At 45.9% G+C, this 25,331-nt stretch overlaps 1 protein-coding gene across 2 annotated transcripts in view; it reads left to right on the top strand.

Moving 5' to 3' along the window:
* The window catches only part of diaph3 (diaphanous related formin 3), a 474,403-nt gene that overhangs the window by 20,381 nt on the left and 428,691 nt on the right, over positions 1–25,331 (top strand). For both annotated transcript variants that reach the window (XM_033022314.1, XM_033022313.1), the window contains one exon: positions 10,891–10,995. In XM_033022314.1, coding sequence (XP_032878205.1) covers positions 10,891–10,995 — 105 coding nt within the window. The remainder of the gene's footprint in view (positions 1–10,890; positions 10,996–25,331) is intronic.

Raw genomic sequence — 25,331 nt, 5'->3', positions numbered from 1 at the left:
ATTTGCATCCGCATATGGACATCAACTTATTCATGAGTTATGCTAATGAGATTCAAGAAAATAACTATAATCTTTAAAAGGGACTTTAAAAGGGACTTTACTGAAAGGTTACGCATTTTTATGGTCCGTGAGAAATTTTTCACATGTACTTCTTTGAGAGATACAGCTCGGAGTCCTCGCCGACTAGCGATCGATGCCTTTCCGAAGCAGGGTCCGGAACGCTATCAATCAATGTTGTACAGAGACCCGTGTAAGGAGTGAACTGCACATGCTGGTTTAAACCGAAGACAGACACAAAAAGCTGGAGTAACTCAGCGAGTCAAGCAGCATCTCTGGAGAAAAATAGCTGATGTTTCAGGACGAGACACATCTTCAGACTCAATTCCGATTAGGCTGTCTGAAGAAGGGTTCCGATTCGAATCGCCACCTATTCTTTTTCTCCAGAGATGCTGCCTGACCCGCTGACTTACTCCAGCTTATGTTTTTCTTCCCAGATCTGACTTGCCTGCTGAGTTACACCAACATTTTGTGTCCTTCTGTGCGTTTTAACCAGCATTAACCAGCGTCTGCAGTTCCTTTAGACATTACCTAACTTCAGATTTTAGAGATATAGCGCGTGGGAACTCCTGCGAACGGTAAACCCGGTAGCTGGACAGAGGGGACAGAAGGTGAGTAAAAAAGGTGGTCTCAATATCGACAAGGGAACATGTGTCCTTCGAGGACGTCCCACCTAATTGTCATTGTTGGATAATCTTTTTAACAGGAACACTTGCAGAGATGGCTCCCAGAAAACCTCAAAGAAAGGGGGTGAAGCGTGTCAGAGATGTTTTTGCCATGTTGCTCTATTTAGTTTCTATATTGTTTCAGTTTCTATATCTATATTGTTGCTCAATTCAGTTTCCCAGGGGGTCGGGACTGGAGTTGGGAGGGAAAGGTGGGGGAGTCGAGGGAGAGGAGGGGGAGACAGATGGGGGTGTCTTCATTTACTGGCGGCGGGTGTCTGTCACTGAAACAGGCAGGTGAGATTTCACATCCACCTTGTGTGTGCCTCTCTCTCTCTCCCTCCCTCTTACACATGCTGAGAGACTCTGCCTCTGTGAGTGTACGTCTCTTTCTCCCCCTCTCTCACACACAGTAAGACCGAGGTACTGTGCTCAGTCCATCTGTGTCTCTCACATACACAGTAAAACATGTCTCCAAATGAGCCAATTCAACCAAGGGAGGATATTTATAGTGTGTGAAAAAAAAGTGACATCATTTGTGTCACGTGTAGTTCACGATGTTCATTCAAGATTTAACGCGAAAGCTCGGGAGACGGACAAGTCACTCGCTCAAATAACAGAAATGCCGAGTACCGTGGGAACTCTTTATCTACCCCCCGTTATATCGTGCGAGACTCGTGCTGGACCACGACCACTTCTGTCTCTGGAGACATCTTGCGTCAACTCGCCCCGTGAAAAAGCCCCATAACTGTTCAACTCTTCTGCGGTTCCTTGTTCCCCATAATAATTTCACCTGTGTCTGCCTTCAAGGGACCTACATTTGACTTTGCTACTCTTTTTCTCTTAACATATCTAAAGAAGCTTTTACTGTCCTTTATATTCCTGGCCAGCTTCCCTTCGGACTTCATCTTTTCAGCCTCTATTGCCCGTTTTGTTTCCTTCTGTTGAAAGCTTCCCAATCCTCTGGCTTCCGGCTACTCTTTGCTGTGTTATACATCTTTTCTTTTAGTTTTATTGTACCCCTAACTTCACTTGTCAACCACGGTTGCCTCCTAATCCTCTCAGAATCTTTCTTCCTTTTTGGAATGAAATGATCCTGTGTCTTCCAGATTATGCCCAGAAATTCCTGCCATTGCTGTTCAACCGTCAACCCTGCTAGTATCCCTTTCCAGTCTACCTTGGCCAGCTCTTCTCTCATGCCGTCATAATCCCTTTTGTTCAGCTGCATCACTGCCACTTCCGATTTAACCTTCTTCTCAAATTGCCGATTAAAACTAATCATATTATGAGCACTACCTCCTTTACCTCGAGTTCTCTTATCAAATTTGGTTCATTGGACAACACTAAATCCAGAATTGCCTTTTCTCTGGTCGGCTCCATTACAAGCTGCTCTAAGAATCCATCTCGGAGGCACTCTACAAACTCTCTTTCTTGGGGTCCTGAACCAACCTGATTTTCCCAGTCTACCTGCATATTGAAATCCCCCATCACCACAGTGGCATTACCTTTGTTACATGCCAGTTTTAACTCCTGCTGCAACTTACACCCCACATCCGGGCTACTATTTGGGGGTCTGTGCATAATACCAATTAGTGTCTTCTTGCCTTTACAATTCCTCAACCCAATCCACAGTGACTCTACCTCGTCAGTCCCTATGTCTTCCCTCGCAAGGTACTGAATTCCATTCCTCACCAGAAGAGCTACCCCCCTCCTCTGCCCACATGCCTGTCCTTTCTATAGGATGTACAGCTGAACAAAGGGGATTATAATATTCAGTATAACCCTGAATATTAAGTTCCCAGACCCGATCCTTCTGCAGCCACGTCTCAGTAATCGCCACAATGTCATATCTCCCAACCTCTATCTGAGCCTCAAGCTCGTCTACTTTACTTCTTATACTTCGCGCATTCAAATACAATACTTTTAATTCCTTATGCCCCTGTCCCACTTAGGAAATCTGAATGGAAACTTCTGGAGACTTTGTGCCCCACCCAAGGTTTCCGTGCGGTTCCCGGAGGTTTTTGTCAGTCTCCCTACCTGCTTCCACTACCCGCAACCTCCGCAACCACCTGCAACCTCAGGTATCCTAAGTGGGACGGGACATTACGCATCTCACCATTCACATCGATCCCTACTACACGTGGCCATACTCTCCTATTCCTTCGTGAGCTTTTTTTCCCGTTAATTCTGGGGTCATTAACTATCCCTTTACTCCCTTCCCCTTTAACTCTGTCCTTGACTATCCCATTTGACACCCCCCCCCCCCCTCCTTATTTAGTTTAAAACCACCTGTGTCGCAGTGGCAAACCTGCCTGCCAGAATGCCGGTCCCCCACCTGTTAAGGTGCAATCCGTCCCTTTTGTACAGTTCCCCCTTACTCCCACATCTGTAGGTCCTTCCTACACAGGTGATATATGATGTGCTGTTCCTCCAATTTGTGTTTGGCCTCACTTTGACAATGGAGGAGGCCAAGGACAGAGAGGTCAGCATTGGTATGGGAAGGATGAGTTGAAGTGTTTGTCAACCGGGAGATCACGTAGGCCCAGGAGGACCAAGTGAAGGTGTTCAGCAAATCCCTGGTAGGCTCAACTACAAGCTGCTCTAAGAAACCATCTTGTAAGCACTCTACAAATTTCCACTCTTGTCGTTCAGTACCAATCTGATCTTCCCAGTCCACCTGCATGTTGAAATCCCCCACGACCACCATAAGCCTTTCTTACATGCTGATTGTATCTCCTGGGGTAACTTGCACCCTACTTCCTGACAAATGTTTGGAGGCCACAAGGATTCTACATATTTTGATCCTATGTCACCCCTTGCTAAGGACTGAATTCCATTCCTTACCAGAAGAGCTACCCCACCCCCTCTCCCCACCTCTCTGTCGTTTTGATAGGACGTGTAACCTTGGATATTCAACTCCCAGCTCAGATCCTTTCTCAGCCATGGCTCCATAATGTCCACAACGTCATACCTACCAATTTTGAATTGTGCTGGAAGCTCATTCACTTTATTCCATTTACTATGTGCATTCAAATATAACACCTTCGGTATACACCACCCCTCTTCTCGCATTAGACTCGACTTTACCTGACCTTTGCCTCTTATCCCTTCTTAAACTTCTTGTCCTATTACTTCTGGAGACTTCCATAACCTCTCCTGCACTCTCCTTTAACTTTGTCCATACATTTCCAATTTGTTGACTCCACCCCCAGCTATTTAGTTCAAAGCCCTATCTGCGGCCCTGGTTATGTGGTGTTCAAGTGGAGTCTGTCTCTTCGAAACAGCTCCGTCCTTCACCAATAATGGTGCCAATGTCCCACAAATTTAATTACACTTCTTCCACACCAACCTTTGAGCCACACATTCGACACCTTAAGGGCCTGTCCCACTTGAGCCATCATTTACGCGGCAGGCCGGTAGTGACTGATGCGCGACGGTCACACGCGTCATCATGCGTCCGCACAGCCGTCTGGAGCACGTGACGTCATTTGAAGATGGACACAAAAGGCAGGAGCAACTAGGCGGGATCGGCAGCATCTCTGGAGAGAAGGAATGGATGATGTTTCTGGTCGAGACTCTTCTTCAGTCTGAAGAATGGTCTCGACCCGAAACATCACCCATTGCTTCTCTCCAGAGATGCTGCCGGCCCCGCTGAGTTACTCCTGCATTTTGTGTCTATCTCCAATCGTCTTAGCCCAGCTCTGGGAGTAGGAGTGGGGGCGGATCCGGATCCGCAATTGTCGTGAGCCCTAGGCCGAGTTCGGCGATCGTTTGCTGCTTTTGCTGCTGTTGGAGATGAGACGTTGCGCTGCGCCAGGGTCATGGACCTGTCCCACTTTGGCCGTCAGTTACTCGACAGGCCAGTGGTGCGCGAAGATTTCATTTAGGACGAAGTCCACACTCCTCCACACCACTCCATGCACCTGTCCCTCGCTACCCACACGTTAGCAGGTCGTGTAAATGGCGCGCGGATGACAGCCAGGTGGGATAGGACCTTTAATCTTCTCAACCATATGCCAATTTGCACGTGGCTCAGGTAGCAATCCAGAGGTTATTACCTTTTTGGTTCTGCTTTTCAATTTGGTGCCTAGCTGTTCGAATTCTCTCGACAGAACCTCTTTCCTTGTTCTACCTATGCCATTGGAACCCACATGAACCACGTAGACTGGATCCTTCCCCTCCCACTCCAAGTTCCTCTGCAGGTCAGATGAGATGTCCTGAACCCAGTCCAAGCAGGCAACACAGCCTTAGGGGCTCTCTATTCTTGTGACGGAAAATAATGTCTATACCCCTAACTATACTATCCCCAAGACAGTGTTTTTCTTCTCTTTCCCTTCTCGAATGGCCCCCTGAACCACAGTGCCCTGGTCAGGTTGCTCATCCTTCCTACAGCCCCCACACTTGTGTGCACAGGGAGCAAGAATGTTCATCAGTTAACGTATAGAATAATTGTTAAACAATGAATTGTGAAAGTTCTCAACGCTGTTTTTTATGGGGAGGGGGGCCCTCCTGAGGGAATTTGTCTAATTTCTTATTTTTTAAATATATGTATGGTACTGTATTGGGCAGAGATCTTCATGGATTGAATAGAAAGCTACTTAATTCGAGTTCCAATGAAAAATTAATTTATCTTGCCCCACCTCTCCCCTAAAAAACAGCTGCTGGGCCATTGTTGAATTCTAATTATGCACATAATTTAAAGACACTCTCATCTGAACCAATCATCTAACATGTTTGCATTTGAATGTGTCTTTGTTTTCTCCCTGGAGGTTCGTGCTGCCAGATCAATAGCAATTGAAGCATTGTGTTAATTTTGGCTGTGGAAAATAAATTCTGGTCATGCAGCTGCTTACCCAGACTACAGTGTATGAACTAAATGAGTTCAGCTAAACCAAAATCTCAGTGCCTCTTTTTTTTGTCATGAATTTTTTCTATGTATGTTTGTTTGTTCCAACTTGAGCTTCGCTCATTATATTTATTAACTTGACTTTAACAAATAACATCATGAGTCTCTTCTCAAGATAAATTTATAAAATCTGGTTAAGAGTCACAACTGGAATGTGGAAACTAAGACTGCTGAAGAAATGAGATATCTGAGTTGTAGAGCAATAGAATTAAATAAAATCTGAAAAAGCTGGAAATGTCCAGTAGGGCAGATAAGATTTCAGGGAAGAGAAACCGCTAATGGAGGAGGAGGAGCCATCTTGGGGAGCGGCTGCTAAACAGCAGCCGTCCGTTTAATTCACTTTTATTTTGTAGTTCTAGTGAGTCCTGTGTTTTGTTTGTGGGAGAAATAGACTTTTTAATGTGGGGGGAAGGGGGTAACTATATTTCTAGGTCCCTACCTGGTCGGTGAGGCAGCTTTTTCTCCAGGCTGCCCCGTCGACCCGTCCTCGTGGCCTACCAGCAGGCGTGGGAGCGCCTTTTCCTGGTGGGGACCGCCCAGCACCTTGGCTTTGGTGGCGGCACAGCGCTGGAGCGCTATCGCGGAGCGGGCGATGCCTTGCCTGGGTCGTCGGGCTGGATCGACGCGCTGGAGCTCCAGTGAGCTGTGACCGAGTTCAACAGCTCCGGGCTGCGGGTCTGCGGAGCGGAGCGGGCGGCGCCGACTTCAACATCTGGAGCCTGGGAGCTCCGAGCCGGCGCGGCCTTGTCGGCTTCGGAAGCCGCGGTCTCTGGTAAGGAAGCGGCCGTTCCAGGTGGCCCAGCCGCTGAGAGGACTCTCCCGACGCCAGGGCATCAGCACCCGGCGAGAACGGCCAGGAACATCGGGCCTCCGTAGAGGCAATAGCGGAGGCCTCAATAGGCCTGACTTTGGGAGAACTGGGGATGGGGACTGGACATTGTGCCTTCTCCCACAGTGGTAACCATTGTGGGGGGATGATTTTTGTGTGTAAGTGATTATTTTAGTTTGTGTCCAAGATGGCTGTCGGAAGGGAGAGTGTACGCTGGCGCGGTTTAGCTACCGCTGCTCTCTCTTCACATTGTGTTTTTGATTTTTTTGTCTTTGGATCGAATTCTGTCTTTAATTTGTGTATTGGTGATGTCTTTATTATTTATTTTACTCCGATTATATGTTTTTTACTCTTGTTAAATTCTGTAAGGTGTCCTTGAGACTTTTGAAAGGCGCCCACAAATAAAATTTATTATTATTATTATTAATGCTTCAGCACTTTATATTTTTAATTTCAGATTTTCAGTTTCTGCTTTGTTTTGGGATTTGTGATCCACAAGTAGCCTTGTGTTGCCAAACAGGAAATATTTTTAAGAATCAATACAGAATTATTTGCTTTGCATTCATTTTCCAGTAATTTAAGTTCATAGTCATTGGACCAGACATGGGCCATTCGGCCCATCAAATCTATTCTGCCATTCAATCATAGCTAATCCATTTTTCTCTCCATTCTCCTTCTATTTACAATAAAAAGTATATTCAAAGTGTTCTATTGTTCTTTTTTATATGCCGGAGGGTTTGGGTCTTTGGCGTCGCGTGCACAACGCGAGGCTCTGCGTCTCCGTAGTTTTTGTAATTTAGTTATTTTTCTGTTAATCATTACCTTAGTTTTCGCCCGGAGCACCCGAGCGAAGACTCTATACGGCCGTCAGGAGCTATTAGAGCTCGGCCGTCTCTGCGTAACGAGCCCCAGAAGCGACTTTCAACTGCCGCCGGAGATCGCCAAGACACCGTGGTCTAGCGGGTCAGCTTCCCCGACAGGAAGTGCCCGGAGGCGGCGCAGGGACCGCAAACAAAGACGTGGGAAGCGGGGAGGACATCGAGCTAGGCTGAAATTAAATCCTCACCAGCCAGCTCTGCCCAGCATTTTCCTCGCGAATGTCCGGTCCCTGGTGAGTAAAATCGATGAACTAAGGCTGCGGATCACCACACACAGACGGATCGCTGACTGCAACGCCATGGTCTTTACTGAAACATGGCTCAACGGCAACATCCCGGACAACGCCATCGAGCTGGAGGGGCGCACTGTCTTCAGGGCCGACAGAACAGCGGAGGACTCCGGTAAGACCAAGGGCGGCGGACTGTGCATCTATGTGAACAACTCATGGTGTACGGACGTCGTTAGGATTGGTAGTCACTGCTCTGCTGACCTGGAATACCTGATGTTAAAGTGCAGGCCCTTCTATTTGCCCAGAGAATTCACATCGACTGTTATCACCGCAGTCTATGTACCCCTGGACGCTAATGCCAGGCTAGCAATGGAAGAGCTGCAAGCTGCTATCAGCAAACATCTATCTGCTCACCCAGAGGGGGCATTTATTGTTGCGGGTGATTTCAACCACTCCGACCTTAAAACTGTACTCCCCAGGTTCCATCAGCATGTTTCCTGCCCAACCAGAGGAAACAATATTCTGGACTTAGTTTACACTAATATTACTAAAGCCTACAAAGCCCTCCCCCTCCCCCACCTTGGTCAGTCTGACCACCTCTCTCTGTTCCTGCTCCCCAAATACACACCTCTGATCAGACGTGTGAAACCTACCACGAGGACAGTGAAGGTCTGGCCTGAGGGGGCTGTCTCTGTTTTACAGCAGCAGTTTCAGCAGACAGACTGGAGTCTGTTTGCTACCCAGTCCACCTTCAATTCACAAGTGGACATCAACTCATACACCTCAACAGTTATGGACTATATAAAATTCTGCACCGATAATGTCACTACCCACAAAGAAATAAAGACCTTCCCTAACCAGAAGCCGTGGATGAGCAGGGAGGGCAGACTCCTACTGAAGGCTCGCGATGCCGCTTTCAGATCTGGCGACGCTGAGGGATACAGCTCATCCAGGGCCAATCTGAAAATGGGAATTAGGAATGCCAAACTCAATCACAAACGGCGGATTGAGGAGCACTTCCATAACAACTCTGACCCCAGGCGCATGTGGCAAGGAATCAAATCCCTTGCCGATTACCAGAAAGTTAACACCCCTCCCCCAGACAACGCCACCCTTCCTGACGAGCTAAACCATTTCTATGCTCGCTTTGACCGAGATAACAAAACCCCAGCCATCAAAGTTGCTCCACCCCCAAATGAACAACCCCTCAGTCTCTCCACCTCTGCTGTACAAGATGCACTGAGCAAGGTGAATGAGCGCAAAGCTGCCGGCCCCGATGGCATCCCTGGCCGGGTGCTTAGGGCATGTGCTGGACAACTATCCCAAGTCTTTACCGACATTTTCAATCACTCACTGGCCCAGGGTGTTGTCCCCACTTGCCTCAAGACATCAACCATCGTGCCAGTGCCCAAACAGTCAGCCACAGGGAGCCTCAACGATTTCCGCCCAGTGGCACTCACCCCTGTCATTGCTAAGTGCTTTGAGCGGCTGATCTTGGCTCACCTCAAAGCCAGCCTCCCCCCCACACTGGACCCCCATCAGTTTGCCTACCGGACCAACAGAGCCCTACACTCTGCCCTGACCCACCTGGACAACAACAACTCCTACATCAGGTTGCTGTTCATTGATTTCAGCTCCGCTTTCAACACTGTCATCCCCGCCAGCTTGATCACCAAACTCAGCGGGCTTGGCATCTCCACCTCCCTCTGCAACTGGACACTGGATTTCCTCACCAACAGACCACAGTCTGTTAGGGTCAACAACCTCACCTCCACCACTATAACACTGAACACTGTGTGCTCAGCCCTCTCCTCTACTCCCTCTTCACCCACGACTGCATCCCTAAGTATGGATCCAACGCCATCATTAAGTTTGCTGACGACACCACGGTGGTAGGACTGATCAGTGACAACGATGAGTCAGCCTACAGAGAGGAGGTCCAGCACCTGACAACCTGGTGTGCCAATAATAACCTCGTCCTCAACTCCAAGAAGACGAAGGAACTTATTGTCGACTTCAGGAAGGTCAGAGGGGGAAGACATACCCCCATCCACATAAACGGGACTGAGGTGGAGCGCGTCTCCAGCTACAAATTCCTCGGGGTACACATCTCGGAGGATTTGTCCTGGTCCCTCAACACCTCCAAGCTGATCAAAAAGGCACAGCAGCGCGTTTACTTCCTGAGGAGGCTCAAGAAAGCCCACCTGTCCCCCCAGATCCTGACCAACTTCTACCGGTGTACCATCGAGAGCATCCTGACCGCCTGCTTCACGATATGGTACATCAGCTGCACTGTTGCGGACAGGAAGGCACTACAACGGGTGGTGAAAACCGCGCAGCACATCATCGGTGCCCCGCTCCCTGCCATGGATGCCCTCCACCGAAAACGGTGTCTGAAACGAGCTGGGAAGATCATTAAAGACCCCTCCCACCCCAACCATGGACTGTTTGCCCTCCTCCCATCAGGGAGGCGGTACAGGAGCCTCAGGTCTCGTACCAGTAGGATGAGGAACAGCTTCTACAATAATACCGTCGCATTGCTGAACTCGGAGTCCCGCCGATAGATTCCTCCGGTCCCTCCGTCCCCATTGTTTAATTATTCTGTATTTTTTATTATTCTGTATCTTTTTTTTAAAATTCCTATATTGCACTACTACGGACTGACGCAAAACTGCATTTCGTTGTACCCATACTCAGTATTTGTGCAATGACATTAAAGTTGAATTGAATTGAATTTTGGAGTTCTGCAAATGGGTCAGCAAACTCTTCATTTTTAAATTTTGGATTATGGCCAGTTTTGTGGGTTGGCCCAGCTTCCAACTTTTTGTTGAAGCTTAATTTGATTGCCGCATAATTTTTCAAATGAAAAATGAGTGAATTCCAAATAATAATTAACTTATTTGAAATATGAACTTGACCTCAGATAAAGGATCCTTAAGAATTCAAATCATTCCCCCTGTGCCCACACTCTGCTAATCCCACCTCTGCTGCACGATATTGACCATATATATTTCTTGACCAATCCCGTTCTTTGCTGATTGCTGTTGCTGGGATCTTTGTGTGTCTAAAGTGGCCACTGCATTTGTTGAATTAAAGTCTTCACTGTTAAAAAAAAACGTAATTGGCGGTAACACGTGGAATATTTGAGTAAAGTGTTATACAAGGGGAAGATTCTATTGTTTTTCTGTCCCAATTCTACTAAGAATTCTGGAAAAAATCAAGTGTTGCTTGAATTTGACCTATGAGCTGATAGTTTAAAGGAGGAAATTAGAGTGATTCAAAAGCAATATGCAATATTTTATTGTGTGAATTGTTCTCTTCACAGGAAGATATGAATTTAAATGAAGAGCGAAGGACTCCTCTGCGAGAGAAGGATATTCATGTGAAAAGGGAAATGGTTGTCCAGTATATTGGTGCAGCTTCCAATACCGTAAGTGAGCATTTATTTTTGACTAAGGCATGAATTGCAGAGCTATTAATGATCATTGTTTTGGTAATGGTCATAATTTGTGCATTGTTGGTCTTTGTGGATGTTATGAAGGTGAAGTTGTTGCAATTCATGCATCCAAAGTTGCCATTCTTCAGATGAAACCCAGTAGAAGTAATCAAAATGGCCTGTGTATGATAAAACATTTTAAAGCAGTATTAATAAACCAGTATTCTTTTCTTTATTTTGAGTTGATTTCATTGATATGCTCCGTAACTCCTGTATATAATAGAAAAATGGCAAATAACAGTCACTGCCCCCCCGCCCCGTGGAATTAAATATTCTAAGGGATGTTGTGTTCTCAATCAAAATATCAGAACTATAATTTACTTCCTTGAATTCAGGTCATCCAAGATCCTTTGCTGCTGGAAGTAAATAGTGATAATTGTGAATATTGGCTATCTAACGTAAGATTTGTATATATTTTGTATTTTTGCATTAAGTAAAATAACTTAAGCACTTTACTGCTTTTAAAGTTGCTCTACATTTGATTTTATTTTCCTGATAAATTACTTTAATCCAAGCTAATTTGACCTGCTTTCCTGTGTTGGCGTCACTTTTTGTGGATAAAGAAGTTTCTTTTGAATTCCTGAATTCTTTATTTCTGACAAGCTCGTACTGTGTCTCCTACAAATCTTAAGTTTTTATTTGCATCGTCAAGTCCCTTCAATACCTCTTGTGGAAAGTGCTTCAGTCAACAAAAGCTTTCTCTGTATGGATACCCTCTTCAATTGGTTATCATATTAGTAATTCTGTTCAGCCATTTCTTCAACGCTCCTCTGATTTAGATGTGTTTAAAATGTTGAAGTTGCAAGGCAGTTTTCTGCAGTTTTGCATCTAACCCCAGATTCAGCTGCTACTTGGAGAGTCATAGAGCTGTACAACATGGAAACAGCCCTTTGGTCCACCTTGTGGATGATGAACAAGTTGGTACATTGGGCTTGTCCCATTTGCCTGTATTTGGCCATATCCCTCTAAACCTTTCCTTTTAAAAGTTATAATGGTATCCGCTTTGAAAGCTTCCTTTGGCGGTTCATTTCAGATACAGAGTACCCAGAGTGAAAAAGTTTGCCCCTGAGAACCCACTTAAAACTCTCCTCTCTCAACTTAAGCCGATGCTCTCAAGTTTTTGATCCTCTTCCCTGGGATAAAGACTGAGTGTTTATCTTGTCCATGCACCCCATGATCTTGTACACCTCAATAAAGCCACCACTCAGTCTCCGGAATTCCAAACATAAAATTTCCAGCTTCTTCAATTTCTTCAGAAAACTCGAGCCTACAAGCCCAGTTAACATCCTGGCGAATCTCATTTGCAGCCATTCCAACTTAATGACATCCTTCCTAAAGATGGGTAATCTGAAGTTCACACAGTACTTCTAATGTGGTCTAGCACTAAATAACCCATTAGTTCATCAGGTCCATGGCAGCTCCAGGTCAACAATTCCATGAGTCCTGCTACATATGCGTTCCCGCACACATACGTTCACACATAAAACAAGCAATAGCAGTGCAATAGTAATAATAGTCTATTGTAGTTCAGAGCTTATTTGAGGCTGTAGAGTAGTGGGGGTCTAATATTTTTATGTGTGTGGAAGGGGGGGGGGGGGGGGGTAAGGAGGTCCCTACCTGGTCGGAGAGGCTGCTTTCCTCCGAGCAGCACCTTCGACCCGTCCTCGCGGCCTACCAGCAGGGCCAGGAGCGGCGTTTCCTCAAGGGGACCTGGCCAGAGCTTCGGCGGTGGCACAGCGCCGGAGCGCTGTCGCGGAGCGGGCGATGCCTTGCCCGGGTCACCGCGGGAACTCCAGTATGCTGGGATCTGCCGATTGAACATCGCGGAGCTGCGGTCTGTGGAGTGGCCAGCCGCGGGCGGTGGCGCTGAACTTTACATCGGGAGCCTGGGATCTCTCGCCGTGATCGCCTGTGGTGGAGCTCCGTCCACTGCGGCCTGATGCCTTCGGAAGTTTCGGTCTCCGGTAAGGAAGCGGCCGTTCCAGGCATCCCAAGCCGCTGAGAGGGTTCTCCCGACGTCGGAGCACCATCACCCGGCGAGATGGCCTGAACTATCGAGCCGCCGTAGCTGTGACGGTGGAGGCCTCAATAGGCCCGACTATGGGTGGATAAGAGGATGGGGACTGGACTCTGCCTTCCCCCACAGTGAACCATTGTAGGTGGATGTTTTAATGTTAAATTTCTTCTGTTATGTTGTATTTTTAATGTTTATGTTGTATTTTTATTAATGTGCTGCAAGGACATCTGAATTTCCCCTGAAAAGGGGATTAATAAAGTATTTATTTTTAATAGCCTGATGGCTGTAGGGAAGAAGCTGTTCCTGAACATGGACATTAGTTTTCAGGCTCCTGTACCTTCTTCCCGTTGGCAGGGGTGAAATGAGTGTGGCCAGGATGGTGCGAGTCTCTGATGATGCTGGCTGCCTTTTGGAGGCAATGACACCGATAAATCCCTTCGATGGTGAGGAGGTCACAACTGTTTGCAGTCTTTTCTGCTCCTGGGCGTTCAATTTGCCGAACCAGGCCATGATGCAACCAGTCAATATGCTCTCCACTGTACACCTGTGGAAGTTCAAGAAAAACCTCTCTGACATAACAAATTTCCGTAATCTTCTCAGGAAGTAGAGGCGCTGATGTGCTTTATTCATAATTGCATCAGTATGCTGGGCCCAGGAAACATCTTCGGAAATATGCACGCCCAGGAATTTGAAGTTTTTGATTCCCTCCACCATCATCCCATTGATATAAACAAGATTGTGGGTCCACATCCTTCCTCTTCCAAAGTCCACAATCAGTTCATTGGTTTTACAGATATTGAGAGCCAGGTTGTTGTGCTGGCACCATTTGGTCAATCGGTCGATCTCATTTCAGTACTCCGACTCATCACCATCTGTCATTCGTCTAACAACGGTGGTGTCGTCGGTGAACTTGAAGATAGAGTTTGCACTGTGTCCGCCTTCACAGTCATGAGTATTTCTGCCAATTCGAACAGACTGGTCTGTGGATGAGGAAGTCGAGGATCCAATTGCAGAGTGATGCGCAGAGACTCTGTTCCGTGAGCTTAGTAACCAGTTAAAAAAAAAAATCAAATGTATTCAATTATTAAAAGAAATATTTACAATACAACAAAACAAAACAGAACCCACCACCATAATACAAGACAAACAAATGTACTAAATAAACTACTATACAACTATGTTACAATCCTTGTCAAGCATGCATTCAACCCGCTGCGGTGCCCAGTGGTCCTGGAAATCTCCCAGGGCATAGTCCCTCTCTGACTCCACCCGGGTGCGGACGAAACCCTGGAAAAGGGGCAGGTAGCTTGCTCGGGCTGAGCCGTCTTCCGCCTGGCACCGTGACTCACGGATGGTCAGCTTGGCCAGGCCCAGGAGCAACCCAACCAGGACATCTTCGGCATTACCCTCTCCCCTATGCACAGGGTGTCCAAAGATGAGGATGGTTGGTAGTAAGTGCAGCCAGAAGGCAAGGAGCAGCCCCTTTTAGATAATGGAACAGGGTAAATAGCTTGGTAAACAGATTGGAGGAGTTCATGGTAATGAATGCCGAGCTGTAGTCTATAAACAATGGCCTGACATAAGTGTTTTTATTGTGCAAGTGTTCCAGTGCGGAGTGGAGTGCCAGTGAGATCGCATCTTCCATTGACCTGTTGTGACGGTAGGTGAATTTAAGCTTGGAGTTATTGCAACATGAGGTAGCAAATGCAGTGAGGTGAATGATAATAGAGATTGTGGTAGTTATCAAAAATGCTTTTCCCCCACAAATTTGATTTGGACGTGCAGATGATTTCCATTGAGTTAAGACTTCTGAGGCTAATTGGAATGGGAACAAGATGTGTTTAGTAAGTGACTTAAAGTCGACCATCAGTTTCATGGTCTTGGTGACATTGAGACAAGATTGTTGTTGAGCATAATCAGACTTTCTTCTACTGTGGTTTCTTATATCTTTTCCATATTGTTCCAACTTCCCATTATTCCTCCCTTATTTCCACTTATCAACAAGATGCCATTGAACGCAGTCACTCACCTCTGGGGCAGTCCAGTGGCGTCACTAACCTGTGGGACTCCAGGTCAGATGCACCAAGATAGCTCCATACGACAACACCAGCCTTTGAGAGTCAGCCTGGCTGGAGGCCTCACCCTCGGAATCATCCAATGACCCCACCGAGCGCAGCCACTCACCTCCTGGGGTGTCCAATCACCAGGCCAGGGAACCGACTAAAGGGGCCGAAGTGCTGCCACTTAGTGGGGAAACAAAGGAAGCTCGCTGTGCGGTAAGTGAGGTGGAAACAATGTGGTTTCAAGACCCTCCCCCCAAACCCAGCATACTACTGCCGACTGTACAGTTTATGGCGATCAAGCAGGTGAACTTAAAGCCATACTGACTTACGAGAACTGAGAGACTGCTGTCACAGAGGCATGACACACCCTTGACATACTTGGGGGGCAATTTAGATTGAGGGCTGTAATAGGCAATAGGTGCAGGAATAGGCCATTCGGCCCTTAGAGCCAGCACCGCCATTCAATGTGATAATGGCTGATCATCCCCAATCAGTACCCCGTTCCTGCCTTCTCCCCATATCCCCCGACTCCGCTATATTTAAGAGCCCTATCTAGCTCTTTCTTGAAAGCATCCAGAGAACCCGCCTCCACCGCCCTCTGAGGCAGAGAATTCCACAGACTCACCAATCTGAGAAAAAGTGTTTCCTCGTCTCCGTTCTAAATGGCTTATTACTTATTCTTAAACTGTGGTCCCTGGTTCTGGACTCCCCCAATATCGGGAACATGTTTCCTGCCTCTAGCGTGTCCAAACCCTTAACAATCTTGTATGTTTCAATGAGAACCCCCTCATCCTTCTAAACTCCAGAGTGTACAAGCCCAGCTGCTCCATTATCTAAGCATAAGACAGCCCTGCCATCCCGGGAATTAACCTTGTAAACCTGCGATGCACTCCCTCAATAGCCAGAATGTCCTTCCTCAAATTAGGGACGCAAAACTGCACACAATACTCCAGATGTGGTCTCACTAAGGCTCTCTATAACTGCAGAAGGACCTCTTTGCTCCTATATTCGATTCCTCTTGTTATAAAGGCCAACATGCCATTTGCTTTCTTCACTGCCTGCTGTGCCTGCATGCTTACTTTCATAGACTGATGTACAAGGACCCCCAGATCCTGTTGTACTTCCCCTTTTCCCAACTTGACGCCATTTAGATAGTAATCTGCCTTCCTGTTTTTGCTACCAAATTGGATAACCTCACATTTATCCGCATTAAACTTCATCTGCCATGCATCTGCCCACTCCCCTACCCTGTCCAGGTCACCCTGCATTTTCATAGCATCCTCCTCACAGTTCGCATTGCCACCCAGCTTTGTATCATCTGCAAATTTGCTAATGTTACTTTGAATCCCTTCATCCAAATCATTGATTTATATTGTAAATAGCTGCGGTCCCAGCACCGAGCCTTGCTGTACCCCACTGCCTGCCATTCTGAAAGGGACCCGTTAATCCCATCTCTGTTTCCTGTCTGGCAACCACTTCTCTATCCATGTCAGCACTCTACCCCTAATACCATGTGCCCTAATTTTGCCCACTAATCTGCTATGTGGGACCTTATCAAATGCTTTCGGAAAATCCAGGTACACTACATCCACTGGCTCTCCCCTGTCCATTTTCCTAGTCACATCTTCAAAAAATTCCAGAAGATTAGTCAGGCATGATTTCCCCTTCGTAAATCCATGCTGACTCGGACCGAACCTGTTACTACTATCCAAATGTTCGGCTATCTTATCTTTTATAATTGACTCCAGCACCTTCCCCACCACCAATGTCAGGCTAACTGGTCTATAATTCCCTGTTTTCTCTCTCCTGCCTTTGTTAAAAAGTGGGATAACATTAGCTACCCTCCAATCCACAGGAACTGATCCTGAGTCTATAGAATATTGGAAAACTATCACCAATGCATCCACAATTTCTAGAGCCACTTCCTTAAGTACCCTGGGATGCAGACCATCAGGCCCTGGGGATTTATCAGCCTTCAGTCCCATCAGTATATCCAACACTATTTCCTGCCTAATGTGGATTTCCTTCAGTTCCTCCATCACCCCAGATCCTCTGGCCACTACTATATCAGGAAGATTGTTTGTGCCCTCCTTAGTGAAGACAGATCCAAAGTACCTGTTCAACTCATCTGCCATTTCCTTGTTCCCCATAATAAATTCACCTTTTTCGGTCTTCAAGCATTCAACTTTGGTCTTAACTAATTTTTTCCTCTTTACATACCTAAAGAAGGTTTTACTATCCTGCTTTATGTTCTTGGCTAGCTTATCTTCGTACGTCATCTTTTCTCCCCGTATTGTCTTTTTGGTTATCTTCTGTTGTTCTTTATACATTACCCAAACCTCTTGCTTCCTGCTCATCTTTGCTACATTGTACTTCGCTTTAATTTTTATACTGTCCCTGACGTCCCTTGTCAGCCATGGTCATCCTTTTCTCCCCTTGGAATCTTTCTTCCACCTAGGAATGAACTGATCCTGCACCTTCTGTATTATTCCTAGAACCACCTGCCATTTTTGTTCCACTGTCATCCCTGCTGGTGTATCTTTCCAGTCAACTTTGGACAGCTCCTCCCTAATAGCCCCATAGTCCCCTTTATTCAACTGCAACACTGACACCTCGGATCTACTCTTCTCCCTCTCGAATTGTAGATTAAACCTGACCATGTTATGGTCACTGCCTCCTAATGGCTCATTAACCTCGAGGTCCTTTATCAAATCCGGTTCATTAAATAGCACTAAATCCAGAATTGCCTTCTCCCTGGTAGGCTCCAATACAAGGTGTTCTAAGAATCCATCACGAAGGCACTCTACAAAGTCCCTTTCTTGGGGTCCAGTACCAACCTGATTTACCCAGTCTACCTGCATGTTGAAATCGCCCATAACAACCACAGCATTACTTTTGCTACATGCCAATTCTAACTCCTGAATCAACTTGCGCCCTATGTCCAGGCTACTGTTTGGGGGCCTGTAGATTAGTCCCATTAAGGTCTTTTTACCCTTACAATTCCTTAGTTCTATCCATACTGACTCCACATCTCCTGTTTCAATGTCACCCCTTGTAAGGGACTGAATTTCATTCCTCACCAACAGGGCAACCCCACCCCCTCTGCCCACCTGTCTGTCTTTTCGATAGGAGGTTTACCCTTGAATATTAAGTTCACAGCCCTGGCCTTCTTGCAGCCATGTCTCAGTAATTCCCACAACATACTTGCCAGTTTCTAACTGAGCCTCAAGCTTGTCCACTTTATTCCTTATACTTCGAGCAATATACATATTCATATACGGCACTTTGACCTCCGTATTCACTTCCCCCTCGCACTGCTCGCAACTGACTTTACTCTGTTGTCCCTTCTCGAACTTTCCTTCCCATTAATTCGAGAATCTTTTGTAATTTTTCCTGTAGTCACTTCCCCTTCAACTCCATCTTTATACTCCCAATTTGTCAATCCCTCCTCCCCACTATTTAGTTTAAACCCACACGTGTAGCCCTAACAAACCTGCCTGCCAGAATGTCGGTCCCCCTCCAGTTAAGGTGTAACCCGTCCCTTTTGTACGTCACCCCTACCCCAGAAGAGATCACAGTGGTCTATAAATCTAAATCCTTGCTCCCTGCTCCAGCCCCTTAGCCACACATTCAGATCCCCCATCTCCCTGTTCCTGTCCTCACTAGCACGAGGTACTGGAAGCAATCCAGGGATAACCACCCTAGAAGTCTGGCATTTCAATCTACTTCCAAACTCTTTGAACTCATGTTTAAGAACCTCGTTCCTCTTCTTCCCGATGTCGTTTGTGCCTACGTGCACAAGAACTGCCAGCTGTTCACCTTCTCTCTCTCTCTCTCGAATGTTCTGAATTCGGCTTGTGACATCCTGAACCCTGGCACCAGGGAGGCAACGGACCATCCTCGCATCTCGTCTGCCGCCACAGAATCTCCTGTCCGCTCCTCGGACAATGGAGTCACCCACCACTAGGGCTCTGCCCGACGCCGGTCTCGCATATTGTATTCATGTATAGTCTTTCCGCTTCTTCTTCTTCTTATCGAGTCCACACACAAGATTAGAAGTTGTTCAGCCAGAGCTGAACACACTTCTTGGCATCTGCACAATGGTGTCTGTCTTGCGCTTCTTGTGCGTGGTGGTGGAAAGATTGGTTGAAACAGGGCCGCGACGTGAACGCTCTTTCCCTTGCCAGTCTTTCCGCTGACTGGATAGCAAAAAATATTTAAACTGTACCCCAGTACACGTGACAATAAACTAAACTAAATCATCCACCATGCTCAAAACCCCCTTTCCTCTTTCCCCCACCTGGCTTCATCCCTCATCTCACCTGCTTCCACCTATCATATATTAGCGCCTCTCCCTTTCAGCTCCTTTAGACTGGCTAACGTCCCTCTACGCACTTAATCCTGATGCAGAGTCTTGAAATTTTATTATTTATTTTTTTAATTTTTATTTATTAGAAGCAGATGTACAAGAGTAGAACAAACGGCATATAAAATTATACAGTTATTGTACAGCTTCAATTTTGTCTTTTTAGCTTAGAATTAGAAGAAAAGAAAAGAGAAAGAACAAGAATGAGAAAAAGTGAGATGTGCAAAGATAGGACCCGTAGACTACCAAAGTAGTGTAGCCAAAGAGTGGGTAAAAGTAAGAGAGAAGAGATAAATAGAAAAAAAAAGAACAAAAGAGAGATAAAAATGGTGATATGCCTGCCTCTCATCCCTCCCCACCCACCTCACTCAACCCATAGTTGGATTTAAATCCAAAGTTGTGTTGCGCCATACTATCCTTGTAAGAGATCGGTAAAGGGTGTCCATGTCTTGGAAAAATAATCTGGTTTTTCTGCCAAGACAAGTCAAATATTTTTAAGATGTAGTGTGTCGGACATGTTTGTAATCCACATCTTAAGAGTAGGGACTGATGTATCAGGGCTCTCGCTTAACTTTTTTTCCCTGTTGCCAGCCGGGCAACCTTGACAGCTTTTTAGGTTGCCAAATGACAGTTTAGGTGGTCATTGAAGACGGTTTGCATGACGCGTGCAATAATGTGCTCGGACGAAGTCCGTAGTTACCAGTCGGAATTATGCTCAATGAAGCATTCACATATTATGTTCAAGAAGGAACTGCAGATGCTGGAAAATGGAAGGTAGACAAAAGTGCTGGAGAAACTCAGCAGGTGTAGCAGCATCTATGGAGCGAAGGAAATAGGCAACGTTTCAGGCCGAAACCCATCAGTCTGAAGAAGCGTTTCGGCCCGAAACATTGTCCATTTCCTTCGCTCCATAGATGCTGCCGCATCCGCTAAGTTTCTCCCGCACTTTTGTCTACATTCACATATTATTTCTGCTTTAAATAACTCACAAACTAAACATATTCACCAATCAAGACATGATATATACCACAATGACATGCAGCAAAATTATAATACAATATCTCAACTCTTTTTACACATTGCAATTAATACAATTTCTATTAGTTCTTTCCACTTCCAAACAAAAATGTGGTTGGATTATTCAGCATATGATCAACCTGTGTCAATAAATCCTGGACCATGGTAACATATATGCTCAACCATACACACTACAGATTGATGCAAGCATGTTTTCTGTGAAGGACCGAAAATTACCATGACATGGCCATAGCATGGGTCGTTATTGCTGTTGGCACAGAAACACTCGCTTCCCACATAATTTATCCATAATAAAATATACAGGTTGCAAGGAAATTTCTAAAGGCATTTTATGATAATAGCTGTTAAAACCGACTATACCCATCTGACAGGTTAAACATTACACTAACTGACAAGAGATGGCCAAAGGACATAACTGCAGCAAATGTTCTTTTGGTAATATGTTTAAAGGTTTCAAAACAAATAATAACATTGGGAATTAAAACACATTTGATTACATTCCGTTATCAAACATAATCAATGTTTGCTCTGAAGACCATGAAGCACAGGTGGTGTGTGAATCAGTGCGGGGTGGATAGATGGCGGGGGGGGGGTTGAGAAGGCAATCGGTGTGGAATGGATGGATTGTGGCAGGTGAATTAGTACGTGTTGGTTGGAGTATGTAAAATTGTGAGGGGAGTGCACGGGGATGTCAGTGGTGTTGAATGGGAAGATCAGTACGGGATGGATGGGGGGGGGGGTCAGTACAGGATGAATGGGGGGTTTAGTACAGGATGAATGGGGGTAGGCAAAAATGCTGGAGAAATTCAGCGGGTGAGTCAGCATCTGTGGAGCTAAGGAAATAAGCAACGTTTCGGGTCGAGACCCTTCTTCAGACTGTTCCTCCCATTCTTCTTGAATGCGGGGATCAGTACAGGATGGATGGGGGTAGGGGTCAGCACAGGATGAATGGGGGGATCAGTACAGAATGAATGGGGGGGGGTTCAGGACAGTGTGGATCGGAGGGTCTGTGCAGGATGAATGGGGGGTCACTACAGGATGAATGGGGGATCATTACAGGATGAATGGGCGATCAGTACAGGATGAATGGGTAATCAGTATGGGATGAATAGGGGGCTCAGTACAGGATGCATGAGGGGATCAGTACAGGATGAATGGGATATCACTACAGGATGAATGAGGGGATCAGTAAAAGATGAACAGGGAGATCACTACAGGATGGATGGGATTGGTGCAGGGTAAATGGAGGGTGAGTCAGTACGGGATGAATGGGAGGATCAGTGCAATATGAATGGGGGGAGAAGTGCAGGTTGGATGGGAAGGTGGGTCAGTACAGGATGAATTGGGGGACCAGTGTATGATGGATGGGGGGGGGGGGGTGCCAGGAGAATCAATGCGAGGTGGGTAGGGTGATGAATAGATTGGGGGGGGGGGTAGATGGGGAGGGGAGCACAGGGGATGTCAGTGAGGACTGAATAGAGGAGGGAATGGGGATCAGTGCGGGATGGAGAGGAGGGGTCTCAGGATCAGAGGGTGGAGGGGGGCGTACGAGAGAGAGAGAGAGATAGAGAGAGGGGGGGGGGGGAGGAAGGAAGATCAGCACTCCTCGGACAACATCGCCCCGCTGCCTTGGCCGTCCCTGTCCATCGCCAAAGTGCCGCTGCCTCCCCTCCTCCGCCAGCCGACTGGAAGGTGCGGGGCCGAGCGGTGCAGCTCAAAGATCCTATAGCTATAGGATCTTTGGTGCAGCTGCTTCAGACGGCGGAAGGAGACCTCCTTCCCCCTCCCTCCCTCCCTCCTCCCCGCCTCGGCATGTGAGAGGGGTTGTTTTGAAAAGGGCCGTTGGCGGATTTGCAGGCAGCCGCCGTTATCAGGGCGATAGCGGCTGCCTGCTTACTAATCCGCTAACGGCCCTTTTCAAAACAACCCCTCTCACACGCCGAGGCCGGGAGGAGGGAGGGAGGAGGAGGAGGGAGGGAGGAGGAGGTCTCCTTCCGCCGGGCGGGGTGAGGGAGGAGGAGGTGGTGTTGCCGCTGTCGCCGTCATTCGCTCTGACCCCTCGTCACCCTGCACCCAGTATCTTTGCCCCGCAATCAAAGATACTAGAGGAATACAGCCGCCGCCGCCGACACGAAACGTCACATTCCTATTCTCCAGAGATGCTGCCTGACCCGCGGAGTTACTCCAGTTTTTTGCGTCTATCGGTATAAACCAGTATTTGGGTTGCCAAGCCGGGCAAAATGAGTCGCCGTTTAGGTTGCCTGGCGGCACTTTCTGTGATCAATGGCACCCGGGCAACCGTTAATTTCGAGCCCTGTGTATGTTTCCAAAATTTAAGTATTTTAGAAAAGTTTTTTCGCTGTTATCAGGCCATAATTAAGGAAACGTCTTTGAAATAGTGATAGCTCAGAACAGGCTTCTGAAGTACCTAGAGTGATCAGTTCCATGTCGGGCTCCAATTTTATTTTTAGTGTTTTAGAAAAAATTTCAAAAATTCCTCTCCAGTAATTATGTAACTTTATACAAGAGACAAAGGAATGGGTTTTAGTTGCTTCCTGAAGGAGACATTTCTCACAAATAGGAGGAACATTTGGGAAGATCTTATTCAGTTTAGACTTTGAATAATAGAGTCTGTGCAGTATTTTAAATTGTATTAGCGAATGCCTAACGCTAAGAGAACAGTTGTGTATGTATAGAAGGCTGTCCTCCCATCTATCTTTTAAAATTGTTAGGCCAAGTTCATCTTCCCAAGTCCTTCTAATTACTTCTGTCGATGGGGTTTGTATATTTAAAAGGGTATTATATAGGTATGATATTAACTTGTTTGAGTCTGAGTTTCTATTCATACATTCGCCTACTGTGTCTGGAAACATATATTGATAGTCTTGGATATATGATTTCAGATAGTCTCGTATTTGAAGGTATCTAAAGTATTGGCTACCTTTCAGATGATATTTCGACTATAATTGAGAGAAGAGTTCCCATCTCATAAAGATCTCCCAGTTTTTTTATTTCTAATCTTTCCCAGTGTGTGAACGTCTTGTCTAAAATAGACGGCTTGAACGAAGGGTTGTTGGCAATTGGTGAGAGAAGAGATAAGTTTCTCAGTTTAAGGGTTGACTTCACTTGTTTCCAGATTCGTAGGGTACTGTGATTAATCGGATTTTTCTTATATAGTGTTTTCTTCAAATTTATTGGAGAGAGAAGAATCGCGCCTATATTAAAAGCTGAACAATCTTCTCTCTCCATTATTAACCATTTTACCTGTTGGCATGTGTTGTCCATCCAATAGATTGTTTTTAATATTCGTTGCCCAGTAATAGTACAAAAGGTTGGGGAGAGCAGAGTCTTGAAATTGACCATCCCTTTGCTGCTTGACCTGTTTCTTGCCATTTGCTTTTCTTTTGCCTCAGGTTGCAGTATCGGCATTTTGTGTTTTCACTTGTTACTTGATCCGAATGTGGGGATCTTTTCACAGCACTTTTCAATGAAGTATAATTATTTATTCGTTTGGCTTAGTTAAAATGTATCCCCAATCAGTTAAGATAGTTGCTTGTTGCAATTTATGACTGCTTCTCTTGGTACAAATTAGCTTAGAGGTTTGTGTATATTACCAGCGTGAATACTGTATGATGAGTTTCATTGTTTATATCTTTTTTAACTTGAAATGAGATAGGAATCTTTAACAATAGTGCAATATTCATGTGAGCAACTGAGTTTGCATTGGTTGGAGCCGATTGTGTTAGGTGTACATTAAAGTGGCATGGACTCAGTTTTTACAATTGCAATAACAGGTTGCTGATAATCTTTAAGTTGTTATTGTATGAAGCTAATGGCTAACTTTTTTCTATCAATAGGTGGTCTAATTAGAAATTTAAAAGTTTGCAATTAATATAGTTCATCTCTGCATCGGGAGGCAGAAGTGGAGTAGACAGTCAGAACATTTTCCGGAGCCAGTAATATCAACTGCTAAAGGCATAGCTTTAAGAAAAGAGAGGCAAAGTTTAAAAGAGATATGTGGGGCAAGTTTTTTTTCACACCGAGTAATAGATGCCTGAAATGTGCTGCTAGGTGTGGTGATATGATATTGGTATTTAAGAAGCGTTTAGGTAGGCACCAATTATCTAAATTTTCCCAGTTTTCTTGCAGTGTTAATCTGATACCTTAACACTTTCTTTCTCCACTAGAGTTATTTGACTTGCAAAATGTTTTGCACGATTTCTGTCTGTATTAAATATTCTAGTATCGTGGGTATTATGATGCAAAAAGATGGTGGTTAGAACTTTATACCCTTCATGGTTTCCAATGGAGAAAAAGTCCCAGTCCTCATTTTCCTTTGTTTTGTTGCAATTAATCAATTTGTTTTATCAATTAACTTTAATTCTTTAGCCACTTAACTATATGAAGGAATTTATGGTAACCAGTTAAGCTATCAGCATATCTTTTGGTTTGTGGGAAGAAATTGTTTGTCTATTTAGATCAGGGGTCGGCAACCTTGTTCTGCATAGTGGCCAGGACGCATGTCTGTGAGCGGATGCAGGGCTACATTTATCACGTGTACACATTGAACTCGCTCCTTCGAGGACACCACTCATATTCACTCGTCCCTGGCCTATTGACCACCCTGATCCCGACCAAAGATCATAGAGTGGATCTTTGATCCGGACAGTGAAGCCCAGACACAGAAGGTGCGCGGCCGTGCCGGCGGCTTTGCGCAGGATGTGGTACAGCCAGAGCTTGGCGGCTCGACCATTGCGGCCGCCAGTGCAGGCCTCCTTGCGTCACC

The sequence above is a fragment of the Amblyraja radiata genome, chromosome 6 (genome assembly GCF_010909765.2).
Source record: "Amblyraja radiata isolate CabotCenter1 chromosome 6, sAmbRad1.1.pri, whole genome shotgun sequence".
NCBI lineage: Eukaryota > Metazoa > Chordata > Chondrichthyes > Rajiformes > Rajidae > Amblyraja > Amblyraja radiata.
This window is presented reverse-complemented; position numbering and strand designations above follow the sequence as displayed.